General features: G+C 37.6%; 1 protein-coding gene across 1 annotated transcript in view; it reads left to right on the top strand.

Moving 5' to 3' along the window:
* LOC108683064 (fat-like cadherin-related tumor suppressor homolog) overlaps positions 1-19,481 on the top strand; it is a gene marked incomplete at its 3' end in the record, with an annotated part of 28,934 nt that extends 9,453 nt beyond the window's left edge. Inside the window, exons 8-16 of the mRNA XM_047879600.1 lie at positions 853-1,008; positions 3,702-3,915; positions 4,508-4,644; positions 6,067-6,308; positions 7,006-7,253; positions 10,448-10,634; positions 11,936-12,176; positions 18,387-18,693; positions 19,280-19,481. Of these exons, the coding sequence (XP_047735556.1) occupies positions 853-1,008; positions 3,702-3,915; positions 4,508-4,644; positions 6,067-6,308; positions 7,006-7,253; positions 10,448-10,634; positions 11,936-12,176; positions 18,387-18,693; positions 19,280-19,481 (1,934 nt within the window). The remainder of the gene's footprint in view (positions 1-852; positions 1,009-3,701; positions 3,916-4,507; positions 4,645-6,066; positions 6,309-7,005; positions 7,254-10,447; positions 10,635-11,935; positions 12,177-18,386; positions 18,694-19,279) is intronic.
* Between the last annotated feature and the right edge of the window lie 219 nt (positions 19,482-19,700).

Here is a 19,700-nt window from a genome sequence, read left to right as displayed (position 1 = left end):
AACAATGAAACTGAGTTTATTGTTTCATTTAAAAACCGTAAGTCAGAAACTACTTTATTACGCGATATTGAAAAAATTAGCTTTATTCATTTTTAATTCTTTGTACATTTTTTCAATTTTCAATTATATTAAATGCATTTCCGGAGAGATGTTCATAACTTCATAAATTTAATTCTCACAGGATATCAAAAAGTTGACTAAGTGCGCATAAATAATTCGCTCTGCATATTTTCAGTTGCTTTTATATCGAGGATATGAGCTAGAAATACTGCGCTACTCGCTCGCTTTGAGGGAATTAAGCCTACGAATGTTTTTACCGCGACCCGAGAGGAACGACTGTCAAAAGTTTACTCAAATTCACGCTTTCCACTTTTCATGAACCAAAATATGAGTAAAATCGTAAATTGCGTTGTAATTCTGCCTTTTAAAATGAATAATTTCTGGAGAGATATATTTCACTTTTCATGGAACCGAAAATTTATGTTTTATGTTTTTTAATCAATGAATGATATCTTGAAATCGCAAAATTATTCATTTTCAACTTTAAAAAGTTCTCATCAGGGAAATTCTACAATAATATCTTTATTATCGTTGATTGCTTCTCAGTATCGGTAGCCGTGTAAGTCACATGTCAATGTGATCAGGCGAGTTTGTTAGAGCGACAAATAGTTGTTAATGAAGTATCATTGAAAGGGCTATGATCTTGGATTAATTTACATTTGGCAGCAAATCTTTATCTTATACCTCTCATCCCCATGTTTAACAAGATTAAGTAAAAATGCCCACTTTAAATTTATTACGCAGTTATTTTGCACCGAAACTGAAATCGAAAAGCAGAATGGAATTGGACAGGTGGTGGCTGGCGATCTTGACGCGGGTGACAACGGGCGCGTGACGTACAGGCTGCAGCAGGAGGCCCAGTGGCAGGGGCTGTTCAGAGTGCATCCCGTGTCAGGGGTCGTCACCATGCGGCATCCCACCGAAGCGGGCAAAATCTACACTTTGGCTGTGAGTTGGCTAAACTTTATTTCATTGAAATGGATAAATTATATGGATACAGGGATTGGGCCAAGGAAGAGAAAGATCTGATTTTGATATCGCAATTTTTGAACATGTTCCCTAACAAAATTTAGAGTCGCCCCAGCTTCTGGTGATCCAAATCAGAAGCTGCCGCGTCTGTAAATTTTCACTGGGAATTATCAACAATGATAACGTGATATATTTTCAAATTTTATTGTTTATTGCTGCTGCTAATTGATATTTTATCCTTGCACAAATATTTTTTTGCAAAATTTGGTGTTTATAACCTAACCTCTAACCTATAAATGGTAAACCTCTCTGACTATCAAAGAGACCAAATGGTTGGTGCCCATGTGGCAGGTGCTAATGTGACAGAAATTTCCCGAATGCTTGACGTTTCTAGTGGTACTGTCTCAAAAGTAATGACTGATTTTGGAAGAGAAGGAAAAACGTCCTCAGCAAAGCACAGGTAAGGCCGAAAGTCGAAGTTTTTTAGAAAGACCGACGGTACCTAAATCAAATTATAGGGGACAATCGAAAGATCACGGCTGTTAAAATTACCTCAGACCTCACTCAAAAGACACCTACTGAACTAAGTTTCCATAAAGACTGTCCGCCGAGAGCTGCACAGATTTGGATTCTATGAAAGAGCTGCTATTATAAAACCTCTGGTTTCATATACAAATGCTTTATATCATATTGAGCGGTGTAAAAACCTCCAGAATTGGTCCCTTGAGCTAGCAGTAGATAAATGTGATTTTCTCTGACGAATCATCGTTTACCTTATTTAGAACCTCTGGCTGAGTTCACGTTTGGAGACAATCAAATTAAAGAGTCATTTAATCCCGACTGCCTCCTCCCATCCGTAAAACATTGCGAGGGATGTGTGATGGCCTAGGGTGTTATTTCTTGGAAATGCGGAGGACCAATGATTACTCTTCATGGAAGAATCAACAGCCGTAACTATTTAGGAATTTTGGAAGACCAAGTTCATCCAATGCTTCAAGCATTTGTTCCCGGAGGAAAACGCCATCTTTCAAGATGATAATGCCTCGATCCATACAGCTGGAATAGTTGAAAAATGGCACGAGGAACATTCTAATGAAGTTGGGAATCTCATTTGGCCACCACAATCACCAGACATGAATATTATCGAGCATTTATGGTCTAATTTAGAGTTGCAAGTCATAAGTCGATTTTCGCTGCCATCGTCTTTAAAAGAGCTGGACGGAGTTTTAACTTAAAAATTGGTTAAAATTCCTTCGGAAACCATTCACCAATTAAATGAATCAATACCTCGGAGAATTGAGGCGGTAATGGCCGCAAAAAGTGGGTCTACAGCCCCAATACAATATATTTGCTGATTTCTATGGCGTTTTCTTTATTTGTCTAACCCCTGCTGTGTATTGGTTACAGGATAGAGAAAAAATTTTTCGACTTATTATTATTTGTAAGAATTCGAAATTCTCCTACGATATTGAAATTATTTCCTGTGCGAACTAATTGGATGAAGCAGCTGCAGCGAAAAATTGAAAAGCTAAAAGCTGATATGCTTTAATTTCCTTTTTCAAATGAGAGTGTAAACCTGAAATAATGATCACTTTAATCGGTGCATTGTTTTGAAAACCCATGGTGCATGTAAAAAATTTAATACCACACATTATTATACATGATCCAACCAATCAGTATTAGTACTGAAACTGACAAAATGTGCTCTATCAGCAAAAGTTATGAGAAGTTACCTAGGGATGTATCTTCAGAAACAAATTTGAATGTATATATCAATTTTCTATTCGCTTAATTTAACCTGCAGTCATTTTTCATGAAATTTCATCCTGATGAAATTCCAGGACTGACATTTGGACGAAATTTCAGTCCAGCCTTTTCATGTTCCTTTGTCGGGGCTCTCAACGTTGCAGCTCCAGGCCGTTGACTAGTTGTCTATGAAAATCAAAGCCAGTCTTATTATGCTGGAATACTTTATAATAAACAAGCTTCGACAAGTGACAGTATTTCAGAATAACATCTGTACTTCTGCCGTTCGCAAGACTGCGGGTCGTCACTCATCTTAGATGAAATAAAACGGGGAAAAACAAATCAGCAAAGAAATTGTCTCAAACCAATTATTGACATTGAAATACTTTAGCAACGAGCAGAGAAATAATAACTGTTAATATATCGTCTCTACTGAAAGATCAGTTAATTTCATATTACTAATAAGTGTTATTGTTCCCGCTCTGCAATAATAGTAGGTAACCTATGATTATTTTAGCAACCATGTAACTAATTTCCTCAGTCAAATGTGTCTTCCAAACGTTCGGGGTCCGGTTATGTCCAGTTTGTTTTATGTATATCAAGAGAACATGAAAACATAAATTGAATCGTATAATATTTTCTCATTTTTACCAAGAAGATGCATGAAAGTAACAGATTTACACACATTTGAACAGCACTATTAAGATGCTTGAAAAAATATTGTACATATTACTCACAAGATAAAGTTATCGTCCGATACCTTGCACTACGTATCATACTTCGCTCCAAATGGTGCGTGATATGAAGGAAATTTTGGATGTTTTCGCTTGGTTTCTCTTTTTGCTGGTTGGACCAGCGAGCTCGAGACAACAGTCAATAATGAAGCTCTAGCCCTGCGAGACTCAATCAACGGTTGCTTTCCTCAGATCCGAGCCGAAGATCAATCCTCGCCAGCTCGCTGGAGCTCAGTTGAAGTGCACGTCGAGATCACAGTTACATCAGAGCCACAGTCGCTTATTGAACTTCAAGACTCGGAAATTGTGCGCCTCACAGTTGCCGACGATGTGCCAGTTGGATACTTGATTCACTCAATCAAGCTGAAGAAGCTCTACTCGACTTCTTTATGGTATAACTTCATAGGTAAGTGAATTTTATGTACGTCAGTAGATTTATTTTACGAAACACTGATGCGCGTAAAACTTTTTGCTATGATGTTGTACAGAATAGCATTCTGCATCATAAGGATTACTGATATTTTCGCCTCTTGGAGGTATGATTTTTTTTTGTCGGTAAACAATCGCAGTTAAAAAACTCCCTGGTTGAAACAAGACAAAAAACGATCATACGACCTAAGTCCCTTAGCATTCTGCAATTTTTAACTTTTGAATTATTAATTTTTCATCTTACTCTTAATGTTATTCCTTAATTTCTAGTGTTAAATCACGCAAGAGATTTTCTGACTATTTTGCACACTTAATTTAAATGGAATAGAATTAAATTTTATCCAAGATTGTGATTTCATACTATTCTGGAATGTATCATGCAGAAATTTTCCATTTTACGACAGGAAATTTATCCTGTTTTTGATGGAATTTTCGAAAAACTTTCAACTATTTTAACATGAAGATGGCTTATAAATTTAGCCCTTGGTTTTTGAAGTGCACATAGAAAATGTTGGTTTATCACTCTCAACAATGGAGCATAACCATGCGTTATTTATTACAAACTTCAGACGGTAGCAGCGCTGGAGCGTTGGCTCTTGACAACAGAGGTGGACTGCTAGTGGCCGGAAAGCTGGCAGAACAACGCCAACGCGTCTACAACGTCAGCATAGAAGTGTCAGATGGCTTCAGCAAGCTCGTTGCTAGGGTCAGTTATGAGGACTTGTGATGTATTTAGCACTCGTTGCTAGGGTCAGTTATGAGGACTTTTGATGTATTTAGCACTCAATTGTTCGCTCTTCGAATTTTTTCTGGTGTAGAATATTTTTGTTTCATACTGTAATTCAACTGCATGTACTATAGGGCCATGATGCGATCGATCATTCGAGGGATAATTTAATTATTTTGTTGAAGATTACTGAGCAGGTTTTATTATTTCAGTGAAAAGAAACGTGCATTGGTTTCTAGTAATTTTAAGACTTGATGTGCATGGGGTAGAAAGTAATTTAATCTAAAAAAAATAATACTCCTCCTACCTTCTTCTAACATCAACGTTGCATGTGGGGAAACTTTTTTTATAATTGCATTTGTGTATATAATTTAACAATGTTCCATGCTATTTAAAGTAATTTGAGTAGAATTTGACATATTATGTATAGCAGCACAAACACATCGGCTTTATTCACAAGAGACTTGATTATATTTATTTTATTGCAGTTGTATGGAAATACACGACAAATTCTACGTGTTCAATGCTTCTAAAATCAAATGATGTTCATAGAATATCAATCTGAAAAATTTACCAACCGTTATGACTTTATGTTTCGTTAGTAAATTTATTATGATAATGCCAAGCTCATTACTGTGATAAATGTGAAAAACTCGTGCTTAAAGCTATACACTTCAAAGGCAATAATATTATTGTAGCTCTGGCCCCGTTGTTATGGTGACCAGCCTGCCTCAGGCTCCTCGTCAGAGATCGCGTGTTGTGCTCTGATGTATTTTCTCATCACACAATAGCAGCCAGCGCAGAGGATCTCAATACAGAACTCAAAAACTTCTAGCCTCGCTATGACATGTTACCAAGAAAAATTATTTCCGTTGTCACTGAAAACTTAATTATGAAATGGAAGTTTTTATAGTACAACAAAGTTTCCTTCTTTATTTCATCTTCACACATAGTCTTCATGTTAAGGCATTTTCTGTTTCTACCACTATTCAACTTAATGTCAGGACTTTTTTCAAAAAGTTTACATTAGACTCTTTCTGCAAGCTCATTAATATTTGCCGTATTCGTGTTCAAAAGAGGAGGCTGAAGTCACATAATCTATTCTTGCGACGTATAATTTTTGAATGTCATGATTCAAATCATAGATAATTCTGAAAGAATGAAGTACTAATATTGAATATATCAACCTGCAGGCTTTTTTAATGAAAAGCTGTGCTTCAGTTATGCTTCAGAATCCATTTATTTTAGTGGTTAAGGGCCAATAGAATTATGAACGTGTTCACCCCACTGTCTCACGATATGCTCGCTAAAAAGACTTGAGGCATTTAGTGCGTTTGATATTTTTGTTCTAATATCTGATTAAACGAATTGATTTTTACAATCCATTGATGGTGATAACAGTTAACTGTTGATGTGATGTGGAGCAACCCTGAGCGTCCGCGCTTCATTCGCCCTCGCTACCAAGTTGACATTTCTGAGAGCACCAAGCCAGGCGTCGCGGTGTTAGCGCTGGAAGCCAACAGAGACAACTCAGCCTCGGAATTGCTCTATAAAGTCGAAGGAGTGTACCACCCCAACGACCTCGACCATTTCGCTGTACAGCCTTCCACTGGAGAACTTATTCTCGCTCAAAGCTTAGATAGGTGAGTTTTAGTAGCGGCTGTTGAAGATTGATCATGTTCGACTCGATCAGCGTTTAATCTGATAAAATTCGTATAAATGAATTTCACGAACCTATCTTACATGAACTACTACGAAATACGAACAATTAATACCGGTCTCGCTAAATTCCGCTCGATTTCACACTAAACCTAAAATTTAAATAAAAATTTAGAAATTTAATCATTTAATAATTGTTAACTTTTTTAGCATTATTCACTGTAATGAAATGTCTAAGACTCATCTGTTATAACTCTGGAATTGTACTTTATAATTATTTTTTGATGAAATTTTGAAACAGAAAATTGAAGTCAAAATTGAGTGATGAAATATTAAAATATGGATTGCAAAATGTTTTGTCTCACATGATAAATGGTCCAGTATGTGATTGTGCCGAAATTTGGTCCATGGTTCGGTTTTTATCCAATTGATTCTGTTTTGGATGAGTTGTTTAGTCGTCGTATTGAGTGATGAATGATTGGCAATCTACAATAGGTGAGATGTAGAGTTCCTTCCCCAACTTCTTAATTGTCAGGCAAATAGTCAGCTTCTCAGTCGTTTAACTTTATTTTTTCACTTCTAAGTGACCGTCAGTTTTCAATTGTTTGACTTCATTTCTACTTCTAAGTGACTATCGCCCAGGTAGCATGAGAATTAACTTTCACGTCACTTGCACCGCAGAGAGGTACGCCATCAGCACGTCTTGCTAATATCGGTGACGAACCAGAAAGATGCTCGCCGCAAGAAAGATTATTGCCACGTCTTTATCCAAGTGCTGGACCACAACGACCACGCACCCCAGTTCTCGAGTGCCGTTTACAACGCGAGTGTTAGCGAGACTGCCGTTGTGGGGTCGCGTATCGTGCAGCTCTGGGCCACAGACAAAGACCACGGCGCCAACGGCCTCTTGGTGTATTCTATCGCCTCAGGTTAGATCAACTGCCACCAGGGGCCACGCATACACAATTCGTATTAAGTAAATATGTTCATTTCGATAATATTCTAGGTATTTTTGAGAGTCGATGAAAATTATTTTGGGGAAGATCTGAAGATTACCAGTCGTTAAGGCTGGAAACTCAAAATGATTGCCTCTTCCGATGTAGGACTGACTTGTGCAATTTACATTCAAGATGATTTCAATAACATAATTATATTTGTCTCGGATCATCATAAAACATGTAGTGAATAATCAAATTTTGAATCCTGCATTGATGACATTACCATCAATGCCCAATCCACAATCGTGATAGCAAGGAGTATCATCAGGTTCTAACGATGTTTTTATCAATTATTCAACATCCTCATAATTCTTCATGGTAGTAAATAGGATTCAGCGATTTCACGCTAGACTAAATTTGTAGCGAGCAAGCACAACCTATCTATATTTTTCATTCGAATTTAGAGTCTGATGAATCTCGGAGGTCTCATTTATCCGCTCTATCGACGGAGGGTGCACCATATTTTCCGTGTGGCGCTTATGTTCCGCAAGTGCGGCAGACAAACGACCTCCTCCGTAGCCCACACAATTTTCTCGCCTGATATTTCTCAGGCCAATTTTACATCGACTCTCACCAATATTGGAAGATTTACGTGGGAAGAGGATGGACGAAATTTAAAATTTCAGTCCCGTGCAGTAGCAAACAGAGACGTGACTTTGTTTCAACAAGCTAGATAATGTGTCCGAGTGGATGTACCCGTAAGTTCGACAACCCATGAATGAAGAAAGAAATGACTTCGAGGTTAAGGCAAAATAACGTGATAGATGATATTGAGCAATCATCTTAATCACATAAATTATATATTTTATTGTTTTCCTTAACGCACTCTAATTTCACGATTTCTGCGGGCAATGCAATGTAATTATTTAATTTATACGACCTCGAGGTCGACAGAGAAAAATGCTTCCGCTCCTCGTATGTTAACTCGTGTAGTCTAAAGACCAGCCCCAGCTAAGCATGAGAAGGACTGAGTTTTGCCACGCAGTCTCTGGGTGCCGGGACTCAAAGATAGAGAGAGCCATTAAGCATTCGTCATTTTTAACGGCTTTGGCACAACACTGAAGCCGTTACACGGGAAGAGTTCATGTTTCCAATTTGCCTAAGCTTCCTGACCGTTCGATGCGTACACGTTAAACACTCGGGAGTTTATTCCACGGTGCTGCGGAAAAAATGTCATTGAGGCAATCCACATCGGTTCGCAATGATAATGAATCAAAAGGAATTTGATTATATGGCAGTCAACCGGCGAATATATTACATTAAATTGATGATGCACCTCATGGGCTTTTTGCAATTGACTTCATCGCCGTTAAAGGTCTTGCAACAAATTCACAATTAAAAAGATTAGTGATGCCTATTCGTTCAACCAAGATTACGAAACAGTGAAGAAAAATTTCTGACGAAAACGTACTATCTTATCCATAAGTTTCCTGCATCGAATATAAAACTGAGTCAGAATTCTGTGTCGTATCTTCATGTCACAAATATATTCACTAATTGAACTAATAAAAGTAAACAGGATTAATTGCTACAAGTCATATCGAATCGCTGGGAGTTTCCCAATTGCTTTCATGTGTACAAGAATTTATTCATCATTAAACTAATTGAAACCTTCCTAGTTTGATGTTTCCAGACCTTTTTTATGTCAAAAGCGGCAAAACTTTTTTTTGACACCTTTAAATCGCAAAAACTATTATTTGACGGGCCTTGAAAATTTATATTCATATTTAAAGTCATTTTTTAAATTGAATTGATCGACAATGATTCCTGTGATGTTTAACAATCTGATCTTTGTTTTTAAAACTACATTTCTTAGAGTGATGAAATGATCAACATCAATCACTGAAAGATATTTATTTTTCGGTCGTTTCTATCATTTGTCTCGTATTTATGCAATGGCCTCAAATTGTTCCCAGACTACTCTCGTACGTGGCAACAGTTGCGCGCCATTTTCTGGGCTATTGATCGGAAACCATTGCTGACTGATGCATTATTTGTAGAAAATATTGCTTCTGAATTTCGATAATTTTTTCCAATTTTTTATAATTTTAGTTTTCGGTATTTTCATCTGCATTAATATGGGTTTTTATAGCAATAGGTAACTTAGCATAGCGGGCAACTTGCAAGATGGGTGCGTAATCGCATATAGCGTTCAACCACTCATCTTTCATCACCGATGGAAATTCTTCCCTATAATTTCGAAAGACACGCGGTATGCGTGTGACATCAAGAAGAGTTAGGAATTATTGTCATTAGTTTACTTATTTATACTACGAAGTGGATTACATTTTCCAAATTATGGTGTTGCTACCAATGTAAAATATTCAGAATACTGGCATAAATGTAAGCACTTTTAATAATTGGAATAATTAGGTATTAAATTTCATTGATGGTCACCACTTTGTTAAAAAACCATATTAAAATTACTGTATATTTCAATTAGAATGGTTTGTGAAATAAAATAAAAGAATTCAGACTCATTGATAACTTTAGTATTTGAAGTTTGATAATAATACATTGATAATAAGTATTTGAAGTTTGAAATATGCAGATGAATTTGAAAAATGCATATGAATCTGACTCGTACAAAGATTGATTTGAAGAAAGTACACTCAATATTCATTTATTTTTTAACATAACAATGAAAACTTGTCAAATAAATCTATCGTACGATTGAACAAAAATAGACTCGCAAATAATAATATTATTATGCTTTCATAAAAACGAATGAAATATTTCTACGTAATTTTTCTAATCTAGATTTATTAGAAGCAGTTAGGTAATTAGGATGTTTAAAATTAGGGTGTTTACAATTAGGATGTTTACCATTTAGTAGATGTTTAACATTTAGATGTTTCCAATTAGGATGTTTACACTAGCACATACCTTCTAATTATATTGATGGTAACTTATTGGTAAATTTTATGTTACCTTCATTCTCATCCAATAGAAGTGCGTTTAAACGATATTTTCAAAAATCAAAGTCTTTCCTGAGCTGACACTCGACCTCTCCGGGAAAGAGGGATTTGGCTTCGGTCTTTCAAGAATATTCGGAGAAGAAGTTGCCGCGCGCTGAAGTGATATGAGGAAACTATTGAAAGGTGCTCTCTTGGTTTTATCGCCAGGCAATATCGATGGGGCCATTGGTATCGACCCGGAATCTGGTCTTGTGTTCCTGCAACGGACTTTGGAGCGCCGCCAAATTTCTAATTTGGTGCTAAGCATCCGAGCCTCGGACCAGGGATCGCCGCCCCTCCACTCGTTCACCACCGTCCGCATCGCCATCCACCGACCTAAAGAAGCACAGCCAAGGTATTTATTTAAGAACATTCTTCTGCTTTCTAAAATTTTATTTGTTAAATCACCATGTTTATTCCTCGTTAGGCTGATGTTTTGGCTTTCCAATCCTTATTTATAAGCGATGAAAGACTGCTTACACTCGTATTTCCTCGGAGCCTTCACAAATCTTTATAGTCTCTTATGAGTCTGAAGGAGCGCAAGATAATAACATTCTGTACATGAAAACGCTGGTTGATGAAAGTCATGGCACGAATAAAATTCTGAAATGAAAAGAAAATATTTCTTTAAAACTCGGGACGTAGGTAATGTTACTAATCTTAAAATATATGATGCAATTGATCAGTAATTGGCTCAGATGTTAGATGTAGTAGAACGATCCACATGGGAAGAACATTAAAACTGCTGTAATTAGTGCGAATATACATATACTAGAATTCTCACTTGCTTCTAATCCCTTCAGGGTTAATATTATTAAAACACTCCGCGGAATTTTGCACATAAAAGCTGGAAACCCAAAGATTGTGATCAGTCTGACGACGTTTGAAATTAAGCAGTTCGAACGCTCAAAATAGTCATGTTCACGTAACTTTTTATAAAACAATCAGCAAATTTACCCTTACTTACAATGTTTGTAATGCTCACTTTGAATCCAAGACTAATCGCGATCTATTGCTTCTATCCGTCTTGTTCTGTGAATTTAACATAGAAATTAAATTTGCAGAACGTTTCATTGCCTCATTGATTGACAATCTGTGATTGATTGCTCATTAGATCCGAATCTCTCATGTGAGTAATCAATGAGAGAGCAGTATACTGTAGTCCATTTATTATCATTTTATCGTTTTAGTTTGATCTAGTCTAAGTATCTTACTGAAACATATAATTTCTTATCCTTAATTTTCCTGCTATCCCTGATAAACTATTGTAATCAATCTTAAATTTTATCCATTGAAAATGTTCGTCTGTGTGTGGATAAATAGGACGAAAGCCAACCTTACCCGTAAATTTGAAACGATGAATATTTTAACGTTTCTGGCAGGATTTACTTTCTGCTTCATTATCCTGGGTCAAAAAGAATTTGTGCTAAAAATACTAATTCTAATTACATTTCTAATTCTAATCTAATTTCTAATACATATTTCATATTTTTAGGCAATTCTAACTTTCTGTTTGTCCACCGAATCAATATTACCCAACATGATTGACATTATGTGAAGAAAAATGCAATTTAATCTCTATTCAAGCTGTTTCCTTGCAGTCACATATTTAAATCATGCGTTTTTATCTCACTTTCCTTGCATTAACGTATGAAGGTTCCTACGGAGCTCGACTGTGCTGGAGGTGAGCGAGGCAGCCCGTGTCGGGGACTACATTGGAGTCCTGCAGGTCGATTGCCCTGACGGTCTCCAGTTCACGCTCGACAAGAACTTGCGCGCCTTGGACGGCCGAGCGCCCGTCTTGGTAAACCCTTCTTCAGGCATGGTCATCCTCGACGCTCCTCTCGACTACGAGCGCCAGCAGTCGTACAACATGACCGTCACTGCAACGTCCATGGTAAGATATTTTCTTGTTGAAACACGTACGATTAATGACGAGGGAATGTATTATGTTACAATTTTTAGGTCCAAAAAAATTCAGATGACGTGAATTGATCAAAGGCAGGTCTCAACAAGGGCAGTTATAATATATTTAGCGACGTATCGAATGTATCAAAATTCATTTTCAAGTTACAAGAAGCATTGAACAATGGAATTTTGGTGGACATAGGTACATAATACGCGTTAATAGGACACAACACGAAACTTTTGAAACGGACAATGACCCTGAAAAATATCACAAAGTCCAGACAACTCCGGTAGTTTGCAAACAGATGCTGAGTCCAATCCCCATAAATGAGGCTCTAACAATCGTCGGTTAGTGAATAGTGTGCACCTCTGCATGATGATGCTGGTGGGTTCCTCCAGCACAGTGTGAGCGACGGTCTTGTGAGCTTATCTAAGGGGGTTTCCCTGTCCTCCAGACTGTAGGTGGCAGGTGAAACGGTCTCAATGTCGTGGTTGTTAGTCCAATTACTTCAGTGTATTGCAAATGATGAAGAAGTCTACAACCTTCTTTGAAGCAACATGTACAGACCACATCGGCTTCTTGGAGAACTCCCGCTATTTTTTTTGCAGGGTCAATTGTTGCGTATAGACCGGAGCTTGACGTTGTTGTCAATGGTGTCACCAAGCCAGTTGAATTTATCGATGATTTGGAGATGAAGTTGCTTGTTTTTAATACTCAATGTCGTAGTTGTTCGTCTAATTCCTCCAATGCAGTTCAGTACTATGAAGTTTACAATATTCTTTGAATCAAAATTTATAGTCGACACCGGCCTCGTGGAGGACTTTAATTGATTTCTAAGTAATGGTCATTGCTGCGTATAGTCTAGAGTTTATCGTTATCATGGGTTTCACAGAGCCTGTTTAATTCATCGATCATCATGAGATGAAGTTGTTCGATTTTAATATTTTATACAATATTTTTACACGCATGAAATTTCAGAAGAACGACACGTATCGTTCGTTCATTAAACCAACAAAATTGTCTTGAATTATGCTGGCTTATGATTATGATTAGTTAGGGGCTTTAAAATTAGGTACCACAACATATCGTAAAGTACAAACATATTCAGTCATAAGCTGCGCTGCTTAAGGTATAAGATGTCGAGTCCTGCGTTGAAAATATTTCGAATGATGAATGACACAATGACGATGCAGCTTTGTACGCATTAATGAGCAGATGCGGGTTACACATATTTATTTTAATAACCATGACCAAGCGAATATGTGACATGTTATATGTCACGTGTTACTCATGCATGCAAGAATTTATCGAGTATAAAGTTGAATAATAATTATTGCCTGCAGTGTTTGGGCGACGATGTCAGCACCCAATCAATTAATGGCCATAAAGCCCGCGAGGCTCTCCTGAGTGTTTTGATATGAATGCAAGTACTTCACAGTCCAAAAATAATGTAATAATCATATGATATAAACAAGCATTGGAGTATTACAGCGAAAGTTAAACGCACAAGTAAGCGTATCACGGAATGTTCTCTCGAGTGTGTGCATATATTTGATCATGAATCCAGGCGACTCATTTGAGGCTTTTTCTGGATATAGGAAAATTAACAACCAAAAGTAACTAAAATAGAAGATAACATACATGCCTAAATGATCGAAATATACTAACTAACACACCAAATATTTTCCGAATTAATCTCAATCAATCACACTATAGGAAGTAATACCTCAAATGCACCACGATGATGCGTACACCTAAGCCTCGTAAATAATCTAACCGAATTGCCCACTTTCCAATGCAAATATAATGAATTATAACTCAATTGAATGACCAAGACGAAGTTCTTAATAACCTGACTCTCTTTAGGATGCATGAATCTTATTTCGTCTTAATATTTTTCGAGAAGATCAACGTGACATTGCTCGGAATAAATAATCATTAAAATGTTCCAGAATTATATTCATTATCATGAGCACTTTGTGTGATTTCCGATATGGTTTCGATCAGATTTGGGATCGTGAGTAAAACTTTGTAAACTTTAGAGGCTGGACTGCAAGAAAATAGTACATATATTTGTACTCATTATATTTCGAACGCTTGCTGTTCAATTGGTTCTCTACCGAGTTACGATCTATGTTTTCTCTGCTATCATAATGATGATCAATTAAATATCCTTTGAATTAACGAAAAGATCGCTAAAACTTAAAAAGTTGACCGTATTTGACCGTTCCCGTCTTGGAATTGGACGCAAAGACTTTGTACTTAAAGTTTAATTAATTTTTTTTTAATCAACCACAGTTTTAAATGCTTAATTATAGCTTGCGGGAGATTGATTGTTGTCTAAATGCCAAATGGGTAAAAGACTGCCAAAATTGCCCTGGAATTATTAGAAAATTCGTGTGTGATAAATGTGTAATAACAGAATGAAGCTATATAAAAAATGGTTGGAAAAGAATTGAAATATTTTGCGAATGAACGCAAATTATTATGTACTGATAATATATTAAAATGCATGAAAATGTACGAAGGCGTAATATAATGAAAATTTCAGAAAGTACGTGGAAAGTTCATGGGAAATTTATGGTAAATGTATAAAGAAAGTAAGGAAGATTAATTGAATTTTTTTTGTGTGTGTAATATTTGGGTAACCTGAAAACGTGCGTAAAATTTGCGTAGCAAACCAATGCTTAACCTTAAAATAAATTGCACAACATCTATTCCTCACAAATGTATAGTTAAAAATGAAAATGCGGTTTCCATGCTGCAAAGAAACAACCTGGCATTGTAAACGAAAATAACTATCAGATGCGAACCAGAAGAGCGCACGTAATTTTTGTTTCGTCTCCTCCGAATTATCTTTCCGAAATCTCAAATCCATATCACAGACACAAACTTGTCATATATTAGTCGTAATGCTCTATATTATCCACAGTCCGGTTCCTAATTTCATTTCTATGTAAAAATGTATGGGATTATATGTAAAAAATTGCTGCTCCCTGCATGCCTTTTCATTTGCATAGTTTTTTACATGGCATTGAGCAGGTTGGCTTGCGAGCGCTCAGCAATGGGCCGCCAGCCTCGTGTCGCGTTCCGAGCATTGTTGCATTAGTCGATACTCTCTTGAAAGAAAAATTCCCCGCAAAAATGCGAACGAGGCAAAATTCGAAGGTCTGCGCCCAGAAGATTGCTCGGATAATGCCGGCTCCGTTTGTCATAAAGGAACACTGTGCTGATGCTCGCTTTTTGCAGACTACCATCCGTCTTGAAGTTAAAATATTGCTGAGCCCTGGCAAACTTTTCGCTAGCTTTGATGTCCTGGACAGTTTGGTTGAAATGCATAGAAATATACGACGCCTTTTGTATGCGTTCCTGGCTTTAATTGTAAACTTCAACATTCAATTCGTTGCATGTGCACTGCTGAACTTTGCGTAAAATGGATCAATTTGGCCGTGAATTTCTGCGAGCTTGATGAAGCTCTCAACTGAGTGCACTTTTGAGAATAATGTTGTTTTGAAGAAAGCGACGTGGTCATAAGATCTTGTGGTGGTCATAAGATCTTATTTTCGCTGAACATGACAAAAGGATAAGCGTGTGATCCATCTAAAAGTCCTACAGTAAATTAAAGTTGAAGTTTCTTGATATTTTTATCAACACGTGACGTATTGGATGCAATTTTAAATCATTCGAACGACCATGAACTTCGCCTAGCAACAGTAAGGTGATCGAGTATTCAGGTTAGTAGTAGTCGTATATGATGGTCCGCCGTTTGTTTAAACTGCCACAAAAACATTTATGCAAATCAGGAAACTGGTGGAGTGCGTGTCGTAACCAAATCTCAGCACCCAAATAAGAACAATGCTCTACTCTAAAACATGATTAAAGGTTATTATTAGAGTTCGGGTGATTAAAATAATTCATATAATTACCTCCCGCATCTAATTGCCAAATTAACAATGTTTGCGTTTAAGGTTAGCGGTCAATAGGCACGCAAAAAGGCAACGTTATTTATATGAACACAACTGCCGGTCAGCGTCTTGCTGGAGAATATACGGCCCTAATCATTCAAGACTCCAATAATTCTTTATAATTTATATCAGATCCGGCAAATTTGTCTAGAATGTTTACAACCGCCATCAGTTGCTTTGTAATTTGATTTGATTTTCAGCCATCACAACCCTACAGTGAGCGTATTGTTAGCCATAATATAATAAATAATTCGTTCTCAATAGCAGTTGTGGGCGTTGGATCTTGAGGAAAAGTTCAGTCATTAGTCGGGAGTAGAGACCATCCGCAACTCCGTCGTTAAAGCCGCCCTGCCAGTCTATTTGTCTGCTGTGTGGGACTAAGTGGAGCTTCCACTTACTCCTATGAATAATTACAGAATGCACTTATCAACTTTGCCGCTCAATGTTCTCCACGAGACCTCAACGACAACAGCATTATTTTTGCAATTTTTCATTTCGGAACGCGTTTAGTGAAATTTAAGTTTGGCTGGGCGTTTCTTAAGCGTAACTCTACGTTGTTACTCTACTCATATATAATTGTTCTACTTGCAATGGTAGTCCAAATGAATTGAGCTAAAAATTTATGTTGTGGCATTCTTATAGTTCCTAATTTTTTAATTTGCATGAGCGTTAAAGGCATTGAATGGAACTGGCGGGTAACGCATCATATCGTCTCGACTTCTGTCATGGCAAATAAATGGATTCCTGTCAAAAGCTAGAATTTTGCGAGATCCCAGCGCGTTATAAACATTCATCCCTGAACCTTTTAGATTCACGCATATTTATGATTAATACGTTAGTCGATTTAAACTATTTTACTTCAGAATTGTTATCCCTTTATTTCATTTTACTTAAATTGAAATGACCCTTGCAAATGGGGTTCAACTAAATCTCTTGTACATGCGCCCCGTAATGGTGTTGGTTGAAAATAATTGACAAACGTTGACGAAAAGCTTGAATACAACATCCCAAACGTAAATTTCTAGAACGTCTTTTTCACGAGCCTTACGAATTCACCATTGACTGTACTCAAGAGCAAAATTTTTCTCGGCCGAGAAATATGCAAAGAAGTTGCGAGGTTCAAGCAGCACCTCGAAAGCTCGGTCGAAGGTCTCGAGGGGACATGAACAAGCCTGATCCCTCACTAAGTCCTCGCATCAATCACGAAGCTAGCAACTCCACTTCTGCTGGAAAAAATTAAGTAAATGAAAAGATAGCATTGTTGGGCGGCAAGTCATGGCTGCATGGCTTGAAACAATAATTGAGCTGTGCTGTAAAAAATAAACGCTATCATACATTTTATTGCATATCGTTAATATATTAATTAAAGCGACAGTGTTGAAACTCGGCTACGACTTGAGGCGAACCCCTGATAATTCTACTACCCTCTATTTGTGATAAGTGGCAACTGTTGAGAATTGAAGCTCACATCAATTTCAAGTGGTCGTTTTAGTAAAGATATGCACACTCCTCAACTATTCATTAGAAAAAGAAAATTGAGCTAAAATTATCTTGGACCAGATCACAAGGATTCTTGGGCTAACTTCTCTCGCAGCAACCATATTGTGAAGCAAAAGTGTCCCTTTCAAGAGCGTGGAATTAAGCTCAGAACAGAAGATATTCAAGGCTTCTTGTAACCTCCGCTCCTGAATCTCAATAATTCAGTCTCAAAATTAAATTATTTTCGGCCTTAACTCTTTTTTTACCTTGCCATGCGTTCACAAAGTTCAGTCCGTTTCAAGAAACTTTTCGTCTGAACTTAAGAGTTGCGCCATTGGTCTCACGAGTTTGGCCTTTGAGTTCAAGAGTTTTGCCTCTTGACGAGCCGTCAGGTCCCGCCATCTGTGGCAACATACCGGGCATTACTCCGGCTCTCCAAAAATTGTAAAAAAGTTTCATGTGTAGATTTGCCTGCCTGCGCCTTACTACACGGATCTTCGTCGGAGAAAATTCAATTAGGCGTTGAAGGTTGAGAAGCAAAGATACGAGAATTTCAGTACGAATAAAAGTATGGGCCAGCTGCACAAGAAATATCATTCATTTGGATTTGAAAAAATTATGAATTATAAAGTTAAGCAAAACATATTGAGACGCACTGCCTGATGTGGCTAAAAATGGTCTCCCATGACAAAATGTCTACTTTAGGACATCAAAAATTAAAAAATCACTGAAATTATTTCTATTTTCTGAACAGAGCGGTGCATGGGCTCGTACGTCCCTGATTCTAGCGGTGCGAGACGAGAATGACAACGCGCCTTCGTTCAGCAAAAATAACTATTGGGGAGAAATATCAGAAGCGGCGCCCATTGGTTCAGTCGTGACCGAAACGCTGCCACCTGCTCACTGGTCCTCTTCGTACCATCGCTCCAGCGAGCAGAGCGAGACCGCCAGACCTCTCGTCATCACGGCCCACGACCTGGACTCTGATCACAATGCTAACCTCTACTTCGAGATTGTCGACCTCCCGGCCAGGAACATCTTCAAGATAGACCATGCAACTGGTAATTAATTTTATTCAATCATCAATTTTGCTGTGTTTTTCAACTCGTGAAGGATTCGCTTCATTTTTAGGGATTCATTTTCTATCATGAAACTATATTTGGAGTATTTGAGGTAGATTTTAAATATAATTCTTTATGATTGTTTTCACAAATCTGATAAAATTGGAGGGAAGTGAAACTGAAAATAACTCTTGTAGTTTCCATTTAACAGCCGAACACATTTATTTCCATTTGTTATCTATAGTTTTGTCTCTGAAAAAAAGTATACAATTAACGGAAAAATTAATAAATTAACTTTAACTAGCGAAGCGAATAAATAACCACATGTATAATACAGTTATTTCTTCAACATAAAACTTAATTGCACCAGTAAATGTGAATAGATTACACGAGGACATTCTGAACTTCACAATTCGTCGCAGGCGTTGAATAACATAAAAAGGTTTGGCCAACCAGCCAGCCATTTTTTTTCGCTAAACCTCGGTATGCAAGTTTTTCATTCTTTATTGAACCTCGGTATGCAAGTTTTTCGCTCCATTTATCACGCTGAACGCAAATTAAATAATCTACATGACGTCCCGCGCAGGCGCCATCAGGTCGGCACGTGCGCTGGATCACGAGCAAGAATCGCGCGTGCAGTTCAGAGTGGCGGTACGCGACAGCGGCGTCCCTGTACTGGCGGCAGCGGCACTGGCCGTCGTTGTCATCAACATCACCGACGTGAACGATGTGGCACCAAGGTTCCTGCAACAGGAGTACGACGCCAACCTGTGGCAACCGTCGCACGCGTGAGTCATGCCTAGATTTTCTTATAATCTGAGGATGTTGTGTATTTTTAGATTAATCCGTTGAATACGACGCCAACTTGTGGCAACCGTCGCACGCGTGAGTCATGGCTAGATTATCTTATAATCTGAGGAGGTTATATATAATATTTTTAGATTAATCCGTAGAATACGACGCCAACTTGTGGCAACCGTCGCACGCGTGAGTCATGCCTAGATTAT

Source organism: Hyalella azteca, unplaced genomic scaffold, assembly GCF_000764305.2.
Source record: "Hyalella azteca isolate HAZT.00-mixed unplaced genomic scaffold, Hazt_2.0.2 contig3386, whole genome shotgun sequence".
NCBI classification, from domain to species: Eukaryota; Metazoa; Arthropoda; class Malacostraca; order Amphipoda; family Hyalellidae; genus Hyalella; species Hyalella azteca.
Note: the sequence above shows the minus strand (reverse complement) of the source record. Positions and strands in the feature narration are given on the sequence as shown.